This window comes from Apis dorsata, unplaced genomic scaffold (genome assembly GCF_000469605.1).
Source record: "Apis dorsata unplaced genomic scaffold, Apis dorsata 1.3 scaffold_165, whole genome shotgun sequence".
NCBI classification, from domain to species: Eukaryota; Metazoa; Arthropoda; class Insecta; order Hymenoptera; family Apidae; genus Apis; species Apis dorsata.
In genome coordinates, this window is record NW_006263454.1 from 613,182 (window position 1) to 628,606 (window position 15,425).

The 15,425-nt window shown below is 30.0% G+C and overlaps 4 protein-coding genes across 13 annotated transcripts in view; 1 reads left to right on the forward strand and 3 right to left on the reverse strand.

The window, feature by feature from the left end:
• The window catches only part of LOC102672978 (centrosomal protein of 290 kDa-like), a 13,373-nt gene extending 10,528 nt beyond the window's left edge, over positions 1-2,845 (reverse strand). The window contains exon 1 of the mRNA XM_031509630.1: positions 2,664-2,845. The gene's annotated coding sequence lies outside the window, so the exon portion shown is untranslated. The remainder of the gene's footprint in view (positions 1-2,663) is intronic.
• The window catches only part of LOC102673723 (putative leucine-rich repeat-containing protein DDB_G0290503), a 65,034-nt gene that overhangs the window by 8,328 nt on the left and 41,281 nt on the right, over positions 1-15,425 (reverse strand). For 3 of the 10 annotated variants that reach the window (XM_031509622.1, XM_031509620.1, XM_031509628.1), the window contains 11 exons: positions 15,201-15,336; positions 15,034-15,111; positions 14,281-14,349; positions 14,121-14,198; positions 13,964-14,029; positions 13,804-13,878; positions 13,645-13,722; positions 13,366-13,482; positions 13,061-13,212; positions 9,428-10,470; positions 8,784-9,152 (listed from right to left, as the gene is read on the reverse strand). In XM_031509622.1, the coding sequence (XP_031365482.1) occupies positions 8,841-9,152; positions 9,428-10,470; positions 13,061-13,212; positions 13,366-13,482; positions 13,645-13,722; positions 13,804-13,878; positions 13,964-14,029; positions 14,121-14,198; positions 14,281-14,349; positions 15,034-15,111; positions 15,201-15,336 (2,204 nt within the window). In that variant the 3' untranslated portion in view covers positions 8,784-8,840. Of the gene's footprint in view, positions 1-5,126; positions 5,135-8,783; positions 9,153-9,427; positions 10,471-11,698; positions 13,215-13,365; positions 13,483-13,644; positions 13,723-13,803; positions 13,879-13,963; positions 14,030-14,120; positions 14,199-14,280; positions 14,350-15,033; positions 15,112-15,200; positions 15,337-15,425 lie in introns of those variants that run through there. The other 7 variants (XM_031509619.1, XM_031509618.1, XM_031509621.1 and 4 more) reach the window with 7 other exon arrangements.
• Positions 2,835-7,678, forward strand: LOC102673985 (queuosine salvage protein). The gene is made up of 6 exons (XM_006613907.2): positions 2,835-3,068; positions 3,232-3,447; positions 6,474-6,633; positions 6,914-7,027; positions 7,120-7,305; positions 7,429-7,678. Exons 1-6 carry the CDS (start codon positions 2,973-2,975, stop codon positions 7,671-7,673), a joined length of 1,017 nt encoding a protein of 338 aa, XP_006613970.1. The 5' UTR covers positions 2,835-2,972; the 3' UTR covers positions 7,674-7,678.
• Positions 3,999-6,441, reverse strand: LOC102673853 (trichohyalin). Its single transcript, XM_006613906.2, has 5 exons — positions 5,508-6,441; positions 4,552-4,899; positions 4,377-4,485; positions 4,173-4,276; positions 3,999-4,064 (listed from the first exon to the last, which is right to left on the reverse strand). Exons 1-4 carry the CDS (start codon positions 5,912-5,914, stop codon positions 4,259-4,261), a joined length of 882 nt encoding a protein of 293 aa, XP_006613969.2. The 5' UTR covers positions 5,915-6,441; the 3' UTR covers positions 3,999-4,064; positions 4,173-4,258.

A 15,425-nucleotide genomic window follows, 5' to 3' on the forward strand; every position in this document is an offset into this window, starting at 1 on the left:
AAAAAAAAGAAGCAAAAAAAAACTTTGACATTTTAACTGCAATATATTCTTTTTTATCAACTTTTTAAAATTCTATATTAACAATTTCTAATTGCTTAAAAAATATATTTACTATCTTATATTTTTATTTTTAATGAATTTTATTAGCAAATGCTTTGATATAACTTTGAATTCATATATAACAAAGACTTACATATTATTTAAAAACATTCATCTCTATGATTAAACCGTCTATTATTTTACAGTATTTAAAAAGAATATCAATTTATATATTAATCTCTAGCTAAATTTATTAGTATTTAATAATTATATTCTTGGGGTAACAGGGATCCTTGGTCTTATTTTTTGTAAAAATTTTAATTATTGAAATTATATTTAATAAATTGAACTATGTAAAATTTGTAATTAATAGCCAAAATCAAACATGAAATTTGGAGTGGAATATTAAAATTTGTTAATGCATTTATTAAATACATTCAAACTATCAATCAGATAATAATCTAATATTCAATAAACACAAATCATTTGATTTTTATTTTTATGATCTTGTGCAATAAATAATATGAACATTTTTGATGAATTGCATTTACTAAAATTATTTGTTATAATTAATCATATGGATTACTATCTTATTGATAAAAAATTCTACTCCAATAATTCTGAAACTTATAGTTTATAATTTAGAATTGAAATTTAATATTGAAAGATTGAATGCATTCATTTTGATTCATATTGATAGTCAACATTAAAAAAAAATATAAAGTATTGCACAGTGGAAAAAAATGCTGTCTAACATGTGCATGTTCGGTCAGCCTAATAAAATCATTGAGTTAAAATATCAGAATCAATGATTATTAAAATTTCAATTCATTAGTTGCACAATGATATAATTTTGTTTAACACTTAAGTCTTGTAACATCTAAAAAGCACAATAACATGTTTAATATATCTTTAAATGAATATTATTATATTGGTTTCATGCTATGTATAATATAATAGCATGCTGGGGCCACAGTGATGTCAAAATATATAATATCAAACAAGATAGATATATCATCTATCATCAATTCACAATTTGGTACAGAATGCCATTAAGTGTTCATAGCATTCAATATATACAAAGGAAAACTTCATTCATTATAAATATTGGTGGGCAAGGCCTACTATATTCTTGTCCAATATTTTATATTTCATAAAATATGAATTTATACATTTTTGTTAAGACTTATTGTTTTATGATAAGTATATCTATTATGGCAAATATGTTGCAAAGTTTAATAATACCGAATAAAATAAATGTTAATCATTGCAACTTGATTTCTGTGTTAATCATATTGTATTTTTATGAATCATTTGTATCAAATAATGATGTTGAAAAATCTTTTGGTGCTATCGCTAACCACACATTACACAACCAGACATGTATGCGAAAACAGAAACTAACAAAGTACATAATGCATTGTACATTATAGAATGTAGCCTATAGCCTGCTGGAGCCTTAATCTGTTCACTTTATGTTGAAGGGTATTATGTACATATGTTATTTGAATGAATGAATGCGATGAAGCACACTACCATTTGACTTTTCAAACTCTGGGATTCGAAACATGTTTGTAATATTCATATTTTGTAAGTTACATCGTAATTCAAAGTATTTTATTTAATCATGCTATTTGATATTTAGAAGAAATCTTTGGAAAAGTATATACATTTTAAATATAACAATTTAAATATAAGATCATAAAATAATTTTATTAGTTGTGAAGGAAAAATTAAAAAAAATGTGCAGAGATATAATGTGCAGAAAACTTAGTATATTAAATATTGCAATAATAAAATTTTATATGTAAATATGATGATACATATTATTTGAAGATTATAATTTGTATTACGTATGTAAATTACAAATGAAGTGTTAAAGTTTCGAATCTTATCAAACTTTACAGAAAATAGTTGCCTATGATACTAAAATTAGGTATTACCTACAATCGAGTGTACCGTAAAATAAGAAACGCATGTCCTTATGTAAAAACTTAAACATAGAATACATTTATCAGTTAAATTATGTATTATTAAATGTTATGATTGATTAAATAAAGTGATATGACACTTTATATTTTGATTATAAACTTAAATATCACATTCAATACAAAACATAAGTTTAATTTTATTTTATTATAAATAATATTTAACATCAATAAAATTAAAATATAAGTTATTGATGTCAAACTATCAAACAATCATTAATAATTATCATATGTCAATAAATGTAAATATGATAATAGAATTATGCAAGGTAGAAAAAAAACACGTAAAAAATATCTTATAAACTTTATTTCCAAGTTTTATATAACCTAAATAGCTAATTGTGATAAATGATGATAAATGATATAATGCATATAAAAATATGCATTAAATTATCATAACAAATAACCTAAAAGTTTCTTTATTAAAATAATAATAAAAGAAAATATATGATATATAAACTATTATATTTAAGATAATTACTTTTTGATATTATTTTCGGACAATTTAAATTAATAAATCTAAAAAGATTTTTATTAACGCTCAATGTAAACAATTATAGTGCACATGTGCTGTGTATAGTCCTGAAAAAGTACTTTCAATATCAACTATGCAATTTCAAAACTTAAAATGCTTACCTTAATTTCACGTATAATAAAGTTTTGAGACACTAATATGAACATTTCAAGATAATAATCTGTTCACATAATTAATAAACAATCTAAAAAACAATTTCACAAATTTTAATATTCATAGCCATGTTTGTTTACAAGACAGTCGTTGCTAACGTGCTAAGAATCTTAGGTCACGGGATACTATCACGTGACTATTGACTATATTGTAAAATAAGTAAATGTACTTATTCTGTTATTAAGTGTTTGTCGAATTTTTGTTTAAATAAATTATTTTTAATTTATAATTAAAAGTACGATAATATTTTTTCCACAATGATTTTGATGCCAAAGGATTCCGCAAAGTTTATAAATTTATGTTCTAAAAATGTTTTTGTTGAAAATGAAGGAGTCAAAAATGTTGCTTATGCGGTAAATAATTTTTTCAACATTATTTAAATTATACATATATAAATTTTTAATATATTATAAAAACAAGTAAAATTATATAATAGATGTTACTTCTTTGTTATATTTTTTTAATTGGTTAAAAAAATAAGATAAAAAAATTTAATATATTTAATTACATTTACAGGTTTTAAAAGGTCTTAAGGATGATAAAATAAGTGTAAATAATTTTTCTCAATGTCAATTTCACCCTTCTCCTGAAGATCCAAAAGCAGTTGATTGGATATTTATTTTGAATACATTAAATTATTCCTTTTGGAATGAAAAAAATTGTCCAAAATGGACAGTTAATAATCAAACTGGATATTTTGCATTATGTGCTGCTATTAAAAGAGCTATAAATGTAAGTTGAAATTATATAAATTTAAATTTATGGAAGAATTCTATCTATTATTATATAATGCCTTTTCGAGTATCCCTAATTATTTGACACCTGCACTTTTCTTTTGATATAGAAGGCGGTGTTATTGATTTTATTGATTCTATTTTTTCTGGAGGTATAGATTCTGGCACTTCTTCTAATTCAGATTTTATATCTGGTTTAATTTCTTTTTTCTTTTTTATTTTTCTTTTCTTTTGTTTTCCATTTTTTACAATTTTTTGAGTTTCATTTATTTTTTTTTCTATTTTCTTTTCATCTTTTGGTTCTTTTTTTGATTTTGTTTTATCTGTTTGTTTCTCTTTGCCTTTTTTCTTTTTTGTTTCAGTTAACTTTTTTGTCTAAAATAATATTATATATCTTTATTAGATAAATCTATAATATATCTTTATTAGATAAACTTATTTATATGATATATAGTATTATATAAATAATATAGAACATATAAAATACATGCAATATTTGAATTGATTATATAATTTACAATCTTGATAAAAGATGTTGAATATTCTTACCTTATCATTTTTTGTACCAGCATATGATTTAGATAATAATTTTTTTTCATCGGTTTTAAAATCATCCTAAAATTAAAATAGCATCTTAGCAGTTTAAAATAGTATGTGATTTTTGTGATTTTTATTAAATATTTATTTATTTAATAAATATTTTATTAAATTCATATAAAATACCTCTTCATTATAAAAATATTTTGGACAACAAATTCGCATTCTCTTTGAAGGCATTTGCCTAGCCAAATAACATCTTATATACATTCTCACATCATGAAAAAGATCTATAAAAAACATCAAATTTTATTAGTACACATGCAAAAAAAAAAAATAATTCATAAATTTCAATAACATACTTTTCATTCTTTCTGTTTCTCTTCTTACTTTCTCTTCATATGCTTCTATAAATTCTTTTCGTTGATCTTCTATGCATTTCAATAGAAATTGTTCTTTTTCAATTTGTTTCTTTTGAAATTCTTGTCTTTCTTCCCATCTAAATAATGTAAAAGAAACTTTCAATTCTCTAACACGAATTATTCTATTTTATTTTTATACATACTTTTCTTTTACGATTCTCCGTTTCTCTTCCCGTTCTTGTATTAATCGCCGATCCATCATTTTTTTTCTTACACGTTCCTTTTTACTCCATTCCAGTAGAGTGTGAATTATTTTTTGCCGTCGAATAGCTTGTGCTGCTTTTTGTTTTTGTTGAATTAATTCAGCTTTCTCTATGCTTTTCATATATCGCATTTGTTGAGCTTCTCGTTTTTGTAATTCTAATAATATCAATCTTTTCTCTATTTTCTTTTTCATCTCCTTTTGTTTTTGTCGTTTTAGCTTCTCAGCCATTTTTATCTCTTTTATAGCAAATTTTCTTAATTCCATCAATCTTTCTCTTTCTTTTAATCTGATGAATTGTTGTCTTGTATTTCATTATTTTAAATAACAGGTCATTCTATTTATACAGTGTGTCTGGTTTAAATAGAAATGTTTAAAGAACAATTAAATTAGAAATTATAGAAGATATAAAAAAAAAAAAAAATGCTTCAGACACTCTGTATAATATAATATATTGTTGCGAATATTGAATAGATTAAAAGTTAATTTTATTTTAAAAGGAATAAACATTAGAACATTAATCTCTGCTATCTGCACACAGTAATGTTTCATTAACTATTCAGAATTTCAATGGGAAAGATAAATAGAAATATAACTAACCATTCTTTAACCATTGTAATATTGATCAAGTAAATTTTTCCATTATAATATAATTTATAAACTAATATTAATTTTTACATAATTATTTTACATAATTATTATAAATTGTACATATAATTTTTTTATACAATAATTTTTTGGGGAATTTTTTAAATAATACATTCATTTGATTCAATATTTTTGATAAAAAAAATCAAAAGTTATATCCATAGTGTTGCCACAAACAGGCAAATTTATTCTTTAAGTTTTTATCAAAAGGAATGCAATAATCGCAACAATATATCTTCAATATTTTACCTCTTTACTTCCTTCTCCGCCTGATGTTGCGCGTATTGTATCGCTTTCTCCTCTGTAGATTTTTTCGTTATTCTGTTCAATTCTTTTTTTATACTGTCACAGTGTAACCTTCTCAAATATCTTCTATACATATTATAATCCCGCAAGGAACATTTCGCATCTAGATTCTTAGTAATGAAACCGGCTTTCAACAAATGTCGAATAACATTCGGTTTTGAGAAATGAGGGAGCAAATGTTTGTCGTGAAGAGAATCGTAAGTCCATTCTATCTCATAACCGTAAGGATCGCTCAAGTTGAATTCCGCGTCGGGCGCTGAGATCCACAATCTCTCCCCGAGTTTACGACGAGCGAAGTTGTAAGCGCCTTCCGGTCCGGGGACCATTGGGATTTTCGACTCTAAAGGCATTAATTTCCATTTTGGCAGACCAAAATGTGGAATAGCACCTTTCGGTTTAGGGATCGATTCGGAGAATTTCTCTAGACTCCTGATTTTATTCGAAAAATTGTTATATGAAAAAGAAATCTCCCGTTATTCGAGTCACGTGTACTCACGTGGGTCTTTTAAGACTGATCATATCAGTCGGATAGTGCTCGCACGATGGATTCATCTTACTCGTCGGGAAGTAATATCTTTCTGATTACTTAGAAATTTCTTAATGTACGCACCCTTATAAATTTAATAATAAACAACATATTGTGGTTACATTGGAATTTTGCGCGATATACACGTAAAATGTCACTTTCTCGTTTTCCACGTTATGTCTAGCTTCTTTTGTTCGTGGATTGTTTGTCTTGGTCGTTTCAAAAATACTTCGACACGTCCGTGTGTTTCGTCTCGAAAGAACGTTTAATTATTGTTGAAATTTTACCAATAGATATGCCCATTCTTTCTTTTCCTCTTTCTCTCTCTTTATTTCTCTCTCTCTTTTTCTTTTTTTTTTTTTTTAATAATTTACTTCGAACAGGAGGGGAAACCTATAGTTGATCCCAAGTATTATTCTCAAATAACGAGATCCGAAGCTGAATATATTTTTCGTGGCGATACAGAAACTAGTATTCCGCTGTTAGACGAAAGAGTAAAATGCTTGCGAGATGCTGGAAAAGTTTTATTAGAAAAGTATCAAGGTATATGCTTGAAATCCTTTTCCTCAGATCATCACACATTGTACATTAAGAGTTCTGGTGCAAAACTTTACCGATCTTTGTCGAGACAGAGAATATATTTTTGTAATTAAATCAGGTTTCTAAATTCTCGATTCCCTTTCGAAGATTTTATTTAACAGGCTGTAAAGTTATACACTAGACTACCAAAATATTCTGTACACAGAATTTAAAAACCTATTAAAATTTGTCAAACATTTTGTTCACGTGTTATAATTGATTAACAATTCCATTTTATTTCTAGGTACTTTTGTTAACTGTGTCAAATTGAGCTCTCACTCAGCTCAGAATTTACTCAGATGTATAGTGAAGGAATTCGAATCTTACCAAGATGAGGCAGACTATAAAATTCACAGAGGTAACTTATGTTTAATCCGATGAAGAAGAATTTTATTAAAAAATTCTTTCATGAAAGGGACAAATGCGATAACAATTGTTTTCGTTTTTCAGTCAGTTTTTACAAGAGGGCTCAGATACTGGTGGGCGATATTTGGGCCTGCTTCAAAGGAGAGGGGATTGGCGAATTCTGGGACATAGATTATCTCACGATGTTCGCCGATTATCGTATTCCCCAAATCCTCCTACATTTTGGTGCTATTCGTTACAGCAACACTCTCATGAGTAAGCTAAAATCTGGTAAGTCTTATCAGTTATTTTTTTTCTTTATTTTATTTCTTTATCACGTTATAAAATAGAAGACGATAAAGGTAAGTGGCACAATTTTGCTTATTAGATTAGCACGGTATTTGATATTTACAGATATAGAGTTAGAAAACGGTAGTGATGAGGAAATTGAAATTCGTGGTTGCACGATAGAAGTGATCGAACGAGTCAAATATGAAGTGAAAGATCTAATCGAGCGTTGTCCTAAAGAGAAAAAGAATCAATTAAAATCAAATATTAATTCTATTTTGATCGATCATTTCCTGTGGAATTATCGGCGAGAACACGAAGTTGAATTAGAAATTGTACCGTATCATAAAACTAGATGCATATATTATTGAATACTGTTTCAAAAAAAAAATATATATATATATTTGAAAATAGCATATCAATGCAATGATTTTACAAGTTATGATCTTTTTTTATATTTTTTATAATTCTTTGAAAAAGATAGTATTTTTATGATTATGTAGAATATAATATAATACTCATAAAAGACACTAGACAGTTAGACACACACACACACATATGTATGTGCAAATATTCGAATAAAATATGCAGTATATTTTAACAATTTTAATTTCCTTAGTTTTTTCCTAATACTGTCTTAACAATCCTCAATCCGTTCTTATTTTTGAAAGTTTTTGAAGGCGAAAATTCAGTTTTATACTTTTTTTTTTTTGATAATAAACAATATATTTCTATATAATATCGATATAGCACAGTTTTAGTTACACAGATAACGTAAGATTATTCCATACAAACTTCGATATTTTATTAAAGAATTTTCGTTGCCCATCGATTTTCTTAATTTAAATATATATATATATACACACCAATATATGTATATTTAGACGTCAATAAATAATAACAGTATTGTAATACATGAGAATACTATAGAATAAATTTATATATATATATAACTTTGTAACTATATTAGATTTTTTTATGTACAGAAAATAATTTTGATATTTTCGACTATATTCCGGTATATATATTTACAATTATTTATTGCAAACATGTAAAATTTGGTGGATTTTTTTAATAGATTAGTTTTCAAAATGTTTGCTGTTCAGTTCAAATTATTTGCATGTTTCAAAAGAACTACGCAAAAATATTCTCTTTGGCTAATCACGGGTTCGTATCATTTGGCACACATATCGCATCGACATTTCATGTCGCGAATGCAATTGCTTTTGTAAATTAATCGATCATTGAGCCTGTATTGTTTCATACAATTAATCGACTCCTTTTGTTCGTGTATCGTGTTAAAACATTCTTACGTTGAGCAAGGATGTTAACCACTCTTTTATTTCTTCGAATTAATTTCTCATTAAATTAATTAAAAAATAATTTCAATCATATTGAAAGAAGAAAATATTACTAGATTCCTTGTTTCAGGATTCTATACACGATATATCACTTTAATTTGATCCTTACATTGATTTATAAATTTCTTTTCTCTTTTTTGACAAACGTGCACCAAATTTAAAGCAAATAGATATGCTTTACATCTTTTTCTGCATCTGTTCCCAGAATATTATATTCGATTTCAATTTTCCCGGTAGGATCACGTTCGTATCGTTAAATACATCGTTCTTCGGTTGCACTATTTCCATTTGGTTCTCGCCTTTGCATTGTTCCATAACGACGTGGCTAGCCGGAGGTGAAGTCACTTTGTTTGGAATTCGCCTCAAGCCTTCTCGAAATTGTTTCGAAAGTGATCTGGCGGTTAGGCTGTGCATTTGCCTCGGTGTTTCAACTATTTGAATTTCTGGCGTCGAAGATCTCTCGTTGTACATGTTACATGATTTCGTTGCCTAATAAAAAAAATATATATATATATACATATGTGTATATTAATAAATGTAATCAAGTATAATTTAGATATTTAATCAGTTATAGATCAGTGTATTGATCTATAATATATCATAATTTTTCGTTTGTAACTATGAACGATTGTGCAAGTGATCCAAATATTATTAAAAACGAAACATTTCTAAAAATTCGATAATTTGCTATACGACGAATTTACTATATTCATTTTTTTTTTAAAACGTTCTATAATCATTAATCATTCAAACACTATTCTCACCTTTGTAACAGGAACGTGAACGTGTTCATTTTGCTTACTAAATACCTCAGCAAGCCTTCTGACCGATGGCATCGGCAACACCTTATTATCAAACTCCTCGTCGCTCGAACTTTTCTTCTTCATGTCGTTCAACGACTGATGACTCTGCGTCCTCTCCAAAGAATTATCCCCATCGTTCTCTGATCCATCGATCGATGACTGGCTACTCTTAATATTAACAGTCTTCTGATTATAATTGTTCGCAAGATTCCTCACCGATCCGGTCTTTATCACTTCAAACTCGTCGAACGAGTTTCGATCGTACTCCTCCTCTTCCTCCCTCTGGCTGTTCCTGTTCGAATAACACTTGGTGATGTTCGGCACCGATTTCGCGGGCCTCAATTTGAACTCGTTGTAACTCTCGTCCTCGAATTTGTTGAGTGTCTCCGTGCTCTGCGTCAAGCTGTTGTCCCCAGATCCTCGATTCTCGATCTCATCTTGACTATCGTCCTTGTAATCCTTTTGTTGCGACAAATTGGTGTACCTAGAAACCTTGAATTCGTCGTTGTCGACGGTGTTCAATTGAATATTTGACTGCGTTCGTCGAATTCCATCGTCGTAGCCGAAAGACCTGAGATCCAACTTATTCACAACTCTTGGCGTCGAAGTTCTGATCGTTCTGTTGGAGCAGAATTCATTTTCGAACCCGTACGCCTTCAAATCGATCCTCTTGATCTTTCGTTGGTTTCTCTCAGAATTGAACATTTTCGTTTCAATCACGGTGTTCTCTTGGTTATTCAATTTCGCGTTTATTTCGTTCTTGCTGTTCTTCCTCTCGTTCTCCAGAATCTCCTCCATCCGTTGCTCCTCCCACGACCTCTGACCCTCGATGGTCCTCGAGGAGAACTTCTCCTTTCCTTTCTCAGCTCCTTTCGAGGAATCATCCTGCCCAGCCGGCAGATACTTGCTCTCCACGTTGTTATTTTGCCATTTAGCCACTTTGGATTTGACATCGTTGCTTCGATTCAACAGAGACTCCGTTTCCTTGTATTGTGTCTCCTCCTGGAACAGAAAACGATCCGAAATCAATCCAAGGGAGATCCAATTTGTTGCTTCCATGTATTTTTAGTTCCATAAAGTACTAGTTTCGATCGACTTTTTGCAGCTATTAGTATTTTAATCGGAATTAGTTTAATGCATAGTTTAAAGCATCGATTGTTATAATCATGCAGTAAGAAAAAGTCTAAAAAATTGTTAGTTACGATCAAATAATGGAGCACCTTGCGGTAAAAAAAGATCTTTACGATTATTTTTTTTTTTTTTTTTTTTTTTTTCATTCCTTCTTTTCGATTCTCGATAAAAATTCATGCTGATTCTCAGTCAACAAATTTATGCTTATCTCGTGTAACATGCAAACCCTTGAAATATCGTTTGTTAGTCGACACGCATCAAATTGGAAATGCATGTAAACGGTACTTACCGATCCGGTAAAGGCATTTTCTCAGCTATCATGCATGTGCAATGTGCATAGAACTTCGTACTAATAGAAATAGTTTTTTATTATTTTTTTTTTTTATTTTTTTCATTTTTTTATATTTTTTTATTTTTTTTAAATCTTTTCTTAAGCAGCATTTTCTATGGTCTACGTGTACTATATACAAGTAAAAGTAATTATTATTATTATTTTTTTTTTTTTTTTTTGCGTAAGGTCGATACATAACTGGTGCGTGCGATCTACAAGAAAGAGTCAAAAAGATTTATTTACAGTTCGCTGTTACAGAGATTGTCTTATTCCTCTGTTACTGTCTTAATTAAGTGAGAGCTACTTATCAAATTCACCATCAAATTGTTAAAACTAACGAGTAGAGCGATTAAAAAGTCAAATTGAAAATTTTAATTTGTTAAAATTAATCGTAGGGGCAAACAATACCTACACCTTGAAGATATAAATAATGTTAAGAAAAATTTGTCATGCACTTTTGATCACAATTCACATTCGTTACTTTCATTAGAAATAAAATGTACTTAAGATAATTATAATATATATATATATATATATTATACATAATATATATATTTGTATAATAAGATTTCTCTTTATAATTTATTATTAAAAAAAATATAATAATGGTCGTAATAATATATCAATTTTATCGTTCAGATTCACTTTTAGACACTTTTCTAAGGAACTTCTCGTTGACAATATGGCACTGCATACGAGATTCGAATGAAATTGTATAAAAAATATAAACTTTCATAATGTATTGAAAGAGAGTTTCTTATTTGGAGAACTAATTCGATTAAGTATTTTTCACCATATCGTCAGATCGCTCAAACTTCTCACACCCACGTATTTGATCGATTCCGAAGCTTTGTGCTTCTTTTTCCCTTTCCCTTTGCCACGAAGATCCTGCAAACTTTCGAAACTTTTCTCGATGACCTCGGGCACGATGGGCGGTTCCAGCTTCAAACTCTCGTTATCGTCCGACGATCGATGCTTTGGCGATCTTCTGACGTTATTGTTGAATATCTTTTTTCTCGACGTGTTCAAGAAGTAATTGGGATCGTTGTCCGAGTTCGATTTCATTTTCTTTGAGGTATCCTTTAAGAATTTTTGCATCATCGTTTTCTTGGGCAATTCGATCTCTTCGTCTTGCCAATCGTCGTCCGTGGACGACGACGAGGAGTACACAATCCTTGGCTGCCTTTTGCAGAATTTGTTGCATTTCCTTCTCGGTTTTTTATCGAGATATTTCTCGCTTGCATCCTTCTCCTCGGAATTATCACTTTGATAATCGGTCCGTCTGTCCTCGTTCGACGTGTCCTCGGTTATTCTGTCCTTCTCTTGCAACAAGGAATCGCTTCGAGACGTCCTCATTCCTTTCAGATTTTTACCGTTTCTTATGGACGATCTCAATGTCACTCTTCTATACATGAGAATCCCTCTCCTGTCCACTTTTTTGCTTCCCTTTATACCTCCAAACGTCTGGAACTTCAATCCGGAAAATTCCCCAGGATCGAAGAATTCATCGGATCTGTCCGGTTTCGAGTTATCCTCGTCAGAGTCACAATCCAAATCATCGATCGATAGATCCTTTTTTATCCCACCGAACGTGTTATACTTGTAACCGTTGGAGTTGAAATACCTTCTTCCATTCAACGACACGATCTGTTCGTTTTTCACGTATTGAAAATCGTCGATCCACAACCTCCTCCAACAATCCTGATCCTGTTTCCTTCTGTTAACTTTAAGATCGTTCGTATCGACGGAGGACATACCCGAGTCACGATCCGACTTGAGATTATTATTCCCTTCGAGATCGTAACCGACTTTCCCTACAGATTCGTTTCGAATATCTTCGATTTCTTGCAAAATCTCATTAATATTCTCTCTATCCATTACTTCGTGTTCGTTCATTTCCCCCTCCATCACTTTTTCACGTTTCACGTCACGATCATCGTTCCCTAATGATATCTCGTTTCGATTCTTGACATTTTCGTGAACACGATCAGCTGATTCGGCGGACGCATCGAGTTCCATGCGTAGAAGAGGGTTGACAGCGAAGTTCGAACTGGAGTACGGATCGCGATAGGTCCATCTAGAAAGGCTGCCGCGCAGGGAAGCCTCCTCGAACTTTTCGAGCTGGAAACTCACCTGTTGATCCTGGTCCGCGATCCCATTGAAGCTTGATCGTTGGGATAACGAGCTGCTCGGTCTGCTCGTCGAGGTCGAAAAGCCCGACGATCGTCTCCCTTTGTTGTTCACCGACGGCTTTGAATCGTTCGTGTAACAGTCTCCGGCGAATCTACGCATTTAACAAAAACAAATTTATGGATAAAAGTCGAAATTTTTATCCAAATTGTGATGGAATAAGTTTATAAGTTTTTTTTTTTTTTGCGAGGGGGAAAATTCTAATCTAAGGGAAGATTTTTTTTTTTTTTTTTCAATTTTTCTTCACCTTTGTATATTTAGTTCTTGGAATATTGAAACGTCATCGATTATTATATCTGACGATCTTCTTTCTTTTTTATTCGCTGATGATTTTGGATTTTTCTCGTAATTATCCTCGACCGATCTAAACTAATTCAGAAATTCATAGAAAAAAAATTGAACTTTCTTTTATTTATCTGAATATGTTGTAAATTTTTATTTTCGGATATTATCTTTCAATTTCTATTTAATTTTTGAATTGTTTCGTTGTACAATAATTGTACAAAAATTGTACAATAATTCTTACCCGGGATTGTCCGACGATCTTCTTCCCTTCTCGTTTACTGACGCTTTTTGATCGTACAGGTAATAGTCCCCGGCAGATCTACACGTTTCGAAAATTTATAGAAAAGTTTAAGAATCTTAATATTCGTTAATTTCTTCTCCACACACTTTCATACATTACCTTTGTACGCTTTCGTCTCGAAATGTCGTCAACACGTCGTTCAAACTCCCGCTGCTCGTTGATAACTCGTAATTTCTGAATTATGAAAATATTATCGATCGTACAGAATTAATTTCATAAAATGAAAAATTGTTGCAAAAAAGAATTACAAATCTTTTACCCAGGATTGTCCGACGATCTTCTCCCTTTCTCGTTCATTTTCGTATCGTAATAATCCCCGAGGTTTCTATTTCAGAAATTTACGGAAAAACACGTTCAATTTTTATTTGATTTACAAATTTAACGAAAAGAATAAGAATATTTATTTCACTCTTTACCTTTGGATATTTAATTCCCGTAATGATGACATGTCATCCGTATCCGTTCCGTTGCTCATTGCCAATTCGTTATGTATTCTAAACAAAAAGAAAAGAAATATCATTCATCGTAAAAAATAACGCAAAAAGGAATTATACAAAGAAATATCGCAAATCATACCCGGGATTGTCCGACGATCTTCTACCTTTCTCATTCACTGATCCGTTCACGTAATAATCTCTGCCGAACCTGTACGTTTCAAGAATTGAATTTTTATTATCTTTGGATTTTGTGGATTGAAAAATGACTTTGTAAAATGAGATTAAATGATGAAATATGGCTTTGAAAATAATATTTTAAAATAATTTTCTAGAGAATCGTTCGTAATCTTGCTGATAAATATATCTGTTAAAAATCGCGAGTTTTTCTTAAAAATCTATGGTAAAGACCATGCAATGGCGAAGTCCTTGGAGTAAGTGGAGAATCACAGTTCTCTTTATCAAAAATCGATTCCCCACTTCTCGGATAAATTCCTTAAAAATTATTCACTTTTATAAGAATTCGATTATTTTTAACCTAACTCATCTTTAACTTCCTAACTCGTTTATTTTCCATTAGAAAAATCCTCGCGACAAAATTGTTGTAAAACGAAATCATCAACTCGCGACGAAATCTATTTGCCATCACTCTGAAAATCATTAAGATCACCTGATCTCTGTCATCAACCGTTCGATGGCAAAATAATTACTTTCTGTGGATTTATTATTGTTAATACATACTTCATCTTAATTTAAATACGTTTAATTATATTAAATTATAAATTTGATTCATTTCGTATAATAATAAGATCACTTTTGCTTGATAATTTTAGAGAGAAAGATGAAAATTTTGATGGTTTGATAGTAAATTTTTCTTCGCATTTTTATACATTACCTTTGCATATTTGATTCTCGAGATGTTAACACGTCAAGCAAGTCCGTCCCATTGCTCGTTGACAATTCGGTGTAAATTCTGAATATTCAAGAATATTATTCGTCGCAATAAAAAAATTACGAAATCTCACGAAGAACAATTTTTCAAAGAATTATTGCACATCTTACCCGGAATTTTCCGACGATCTTCTCGAGTATTGCCTCTCCCACAACCTCTTTTGAATATTCTCCCGGCTGTAGGGATTGTTTTCGATAGGTGGAGCATTTTCCCACTTTTTGTGCTCACGTTCGGCGATCGTACCTGTTTTTTTTTTAATTGCAAAGAAATTTACAAACTAAAAATCTCAATATTCTCGATTATAGTAAAGTACAAAGTAAAAGAAAAAAAAAAAA

What these genes read in the sequence shown, in the direction of transcription:
- LOC102673985 (XM_006613907.2), top strand. Translation starts at nt 2,973, where the DNA reads ATGATTTTGATGCCAAAGGATTCCGCAAAGTTTATAAATTTATGTTCT. An exon ending in CTATTAAAAGAGCTATAAAT is followed by an intron (nt 3,448 to 6,473) that starts GTAAGTTGAAAT and finishes TACTTCGAACAG; the next exon opens with GAGGGGAAACCTATAGTTGA. An exon ending in AGACTATAAAATTCACAGAG is followed by an intron (nt 7,028 to 7,119) that starts GTAACTTATGTT and finishes TTCGTTTTTCAG; the next exon opens with TCAGTTTTTACAAGAGGGCT.
- LOC102673853 (XM_006613906.2), bottom strand. Translation starts at nt 5,914, where the DNA reads ATGCCTTTAGAGTCGAAAATCCCAATGGTCCCCGGACCGGAAGGCGCT. An exon ending in GCGGAGAAGGAAGTAAAGAG is followed by an intron (nt 4,900 to 5,507) that starts GTAAAATATTGA and finishes ACAATTCATCAG; the next exon opens with ATTAAAAGAAAGAGAAAGAT. An exon ending in CGGAGAATCGTAAAAGAAAA is followed by an intron (nt 4,486 to 4,551) that starts GTATGTATAAAA and finishes TACATTATTTAG; the next exon opens with ATGGGAAGAAAGACAAGAAT.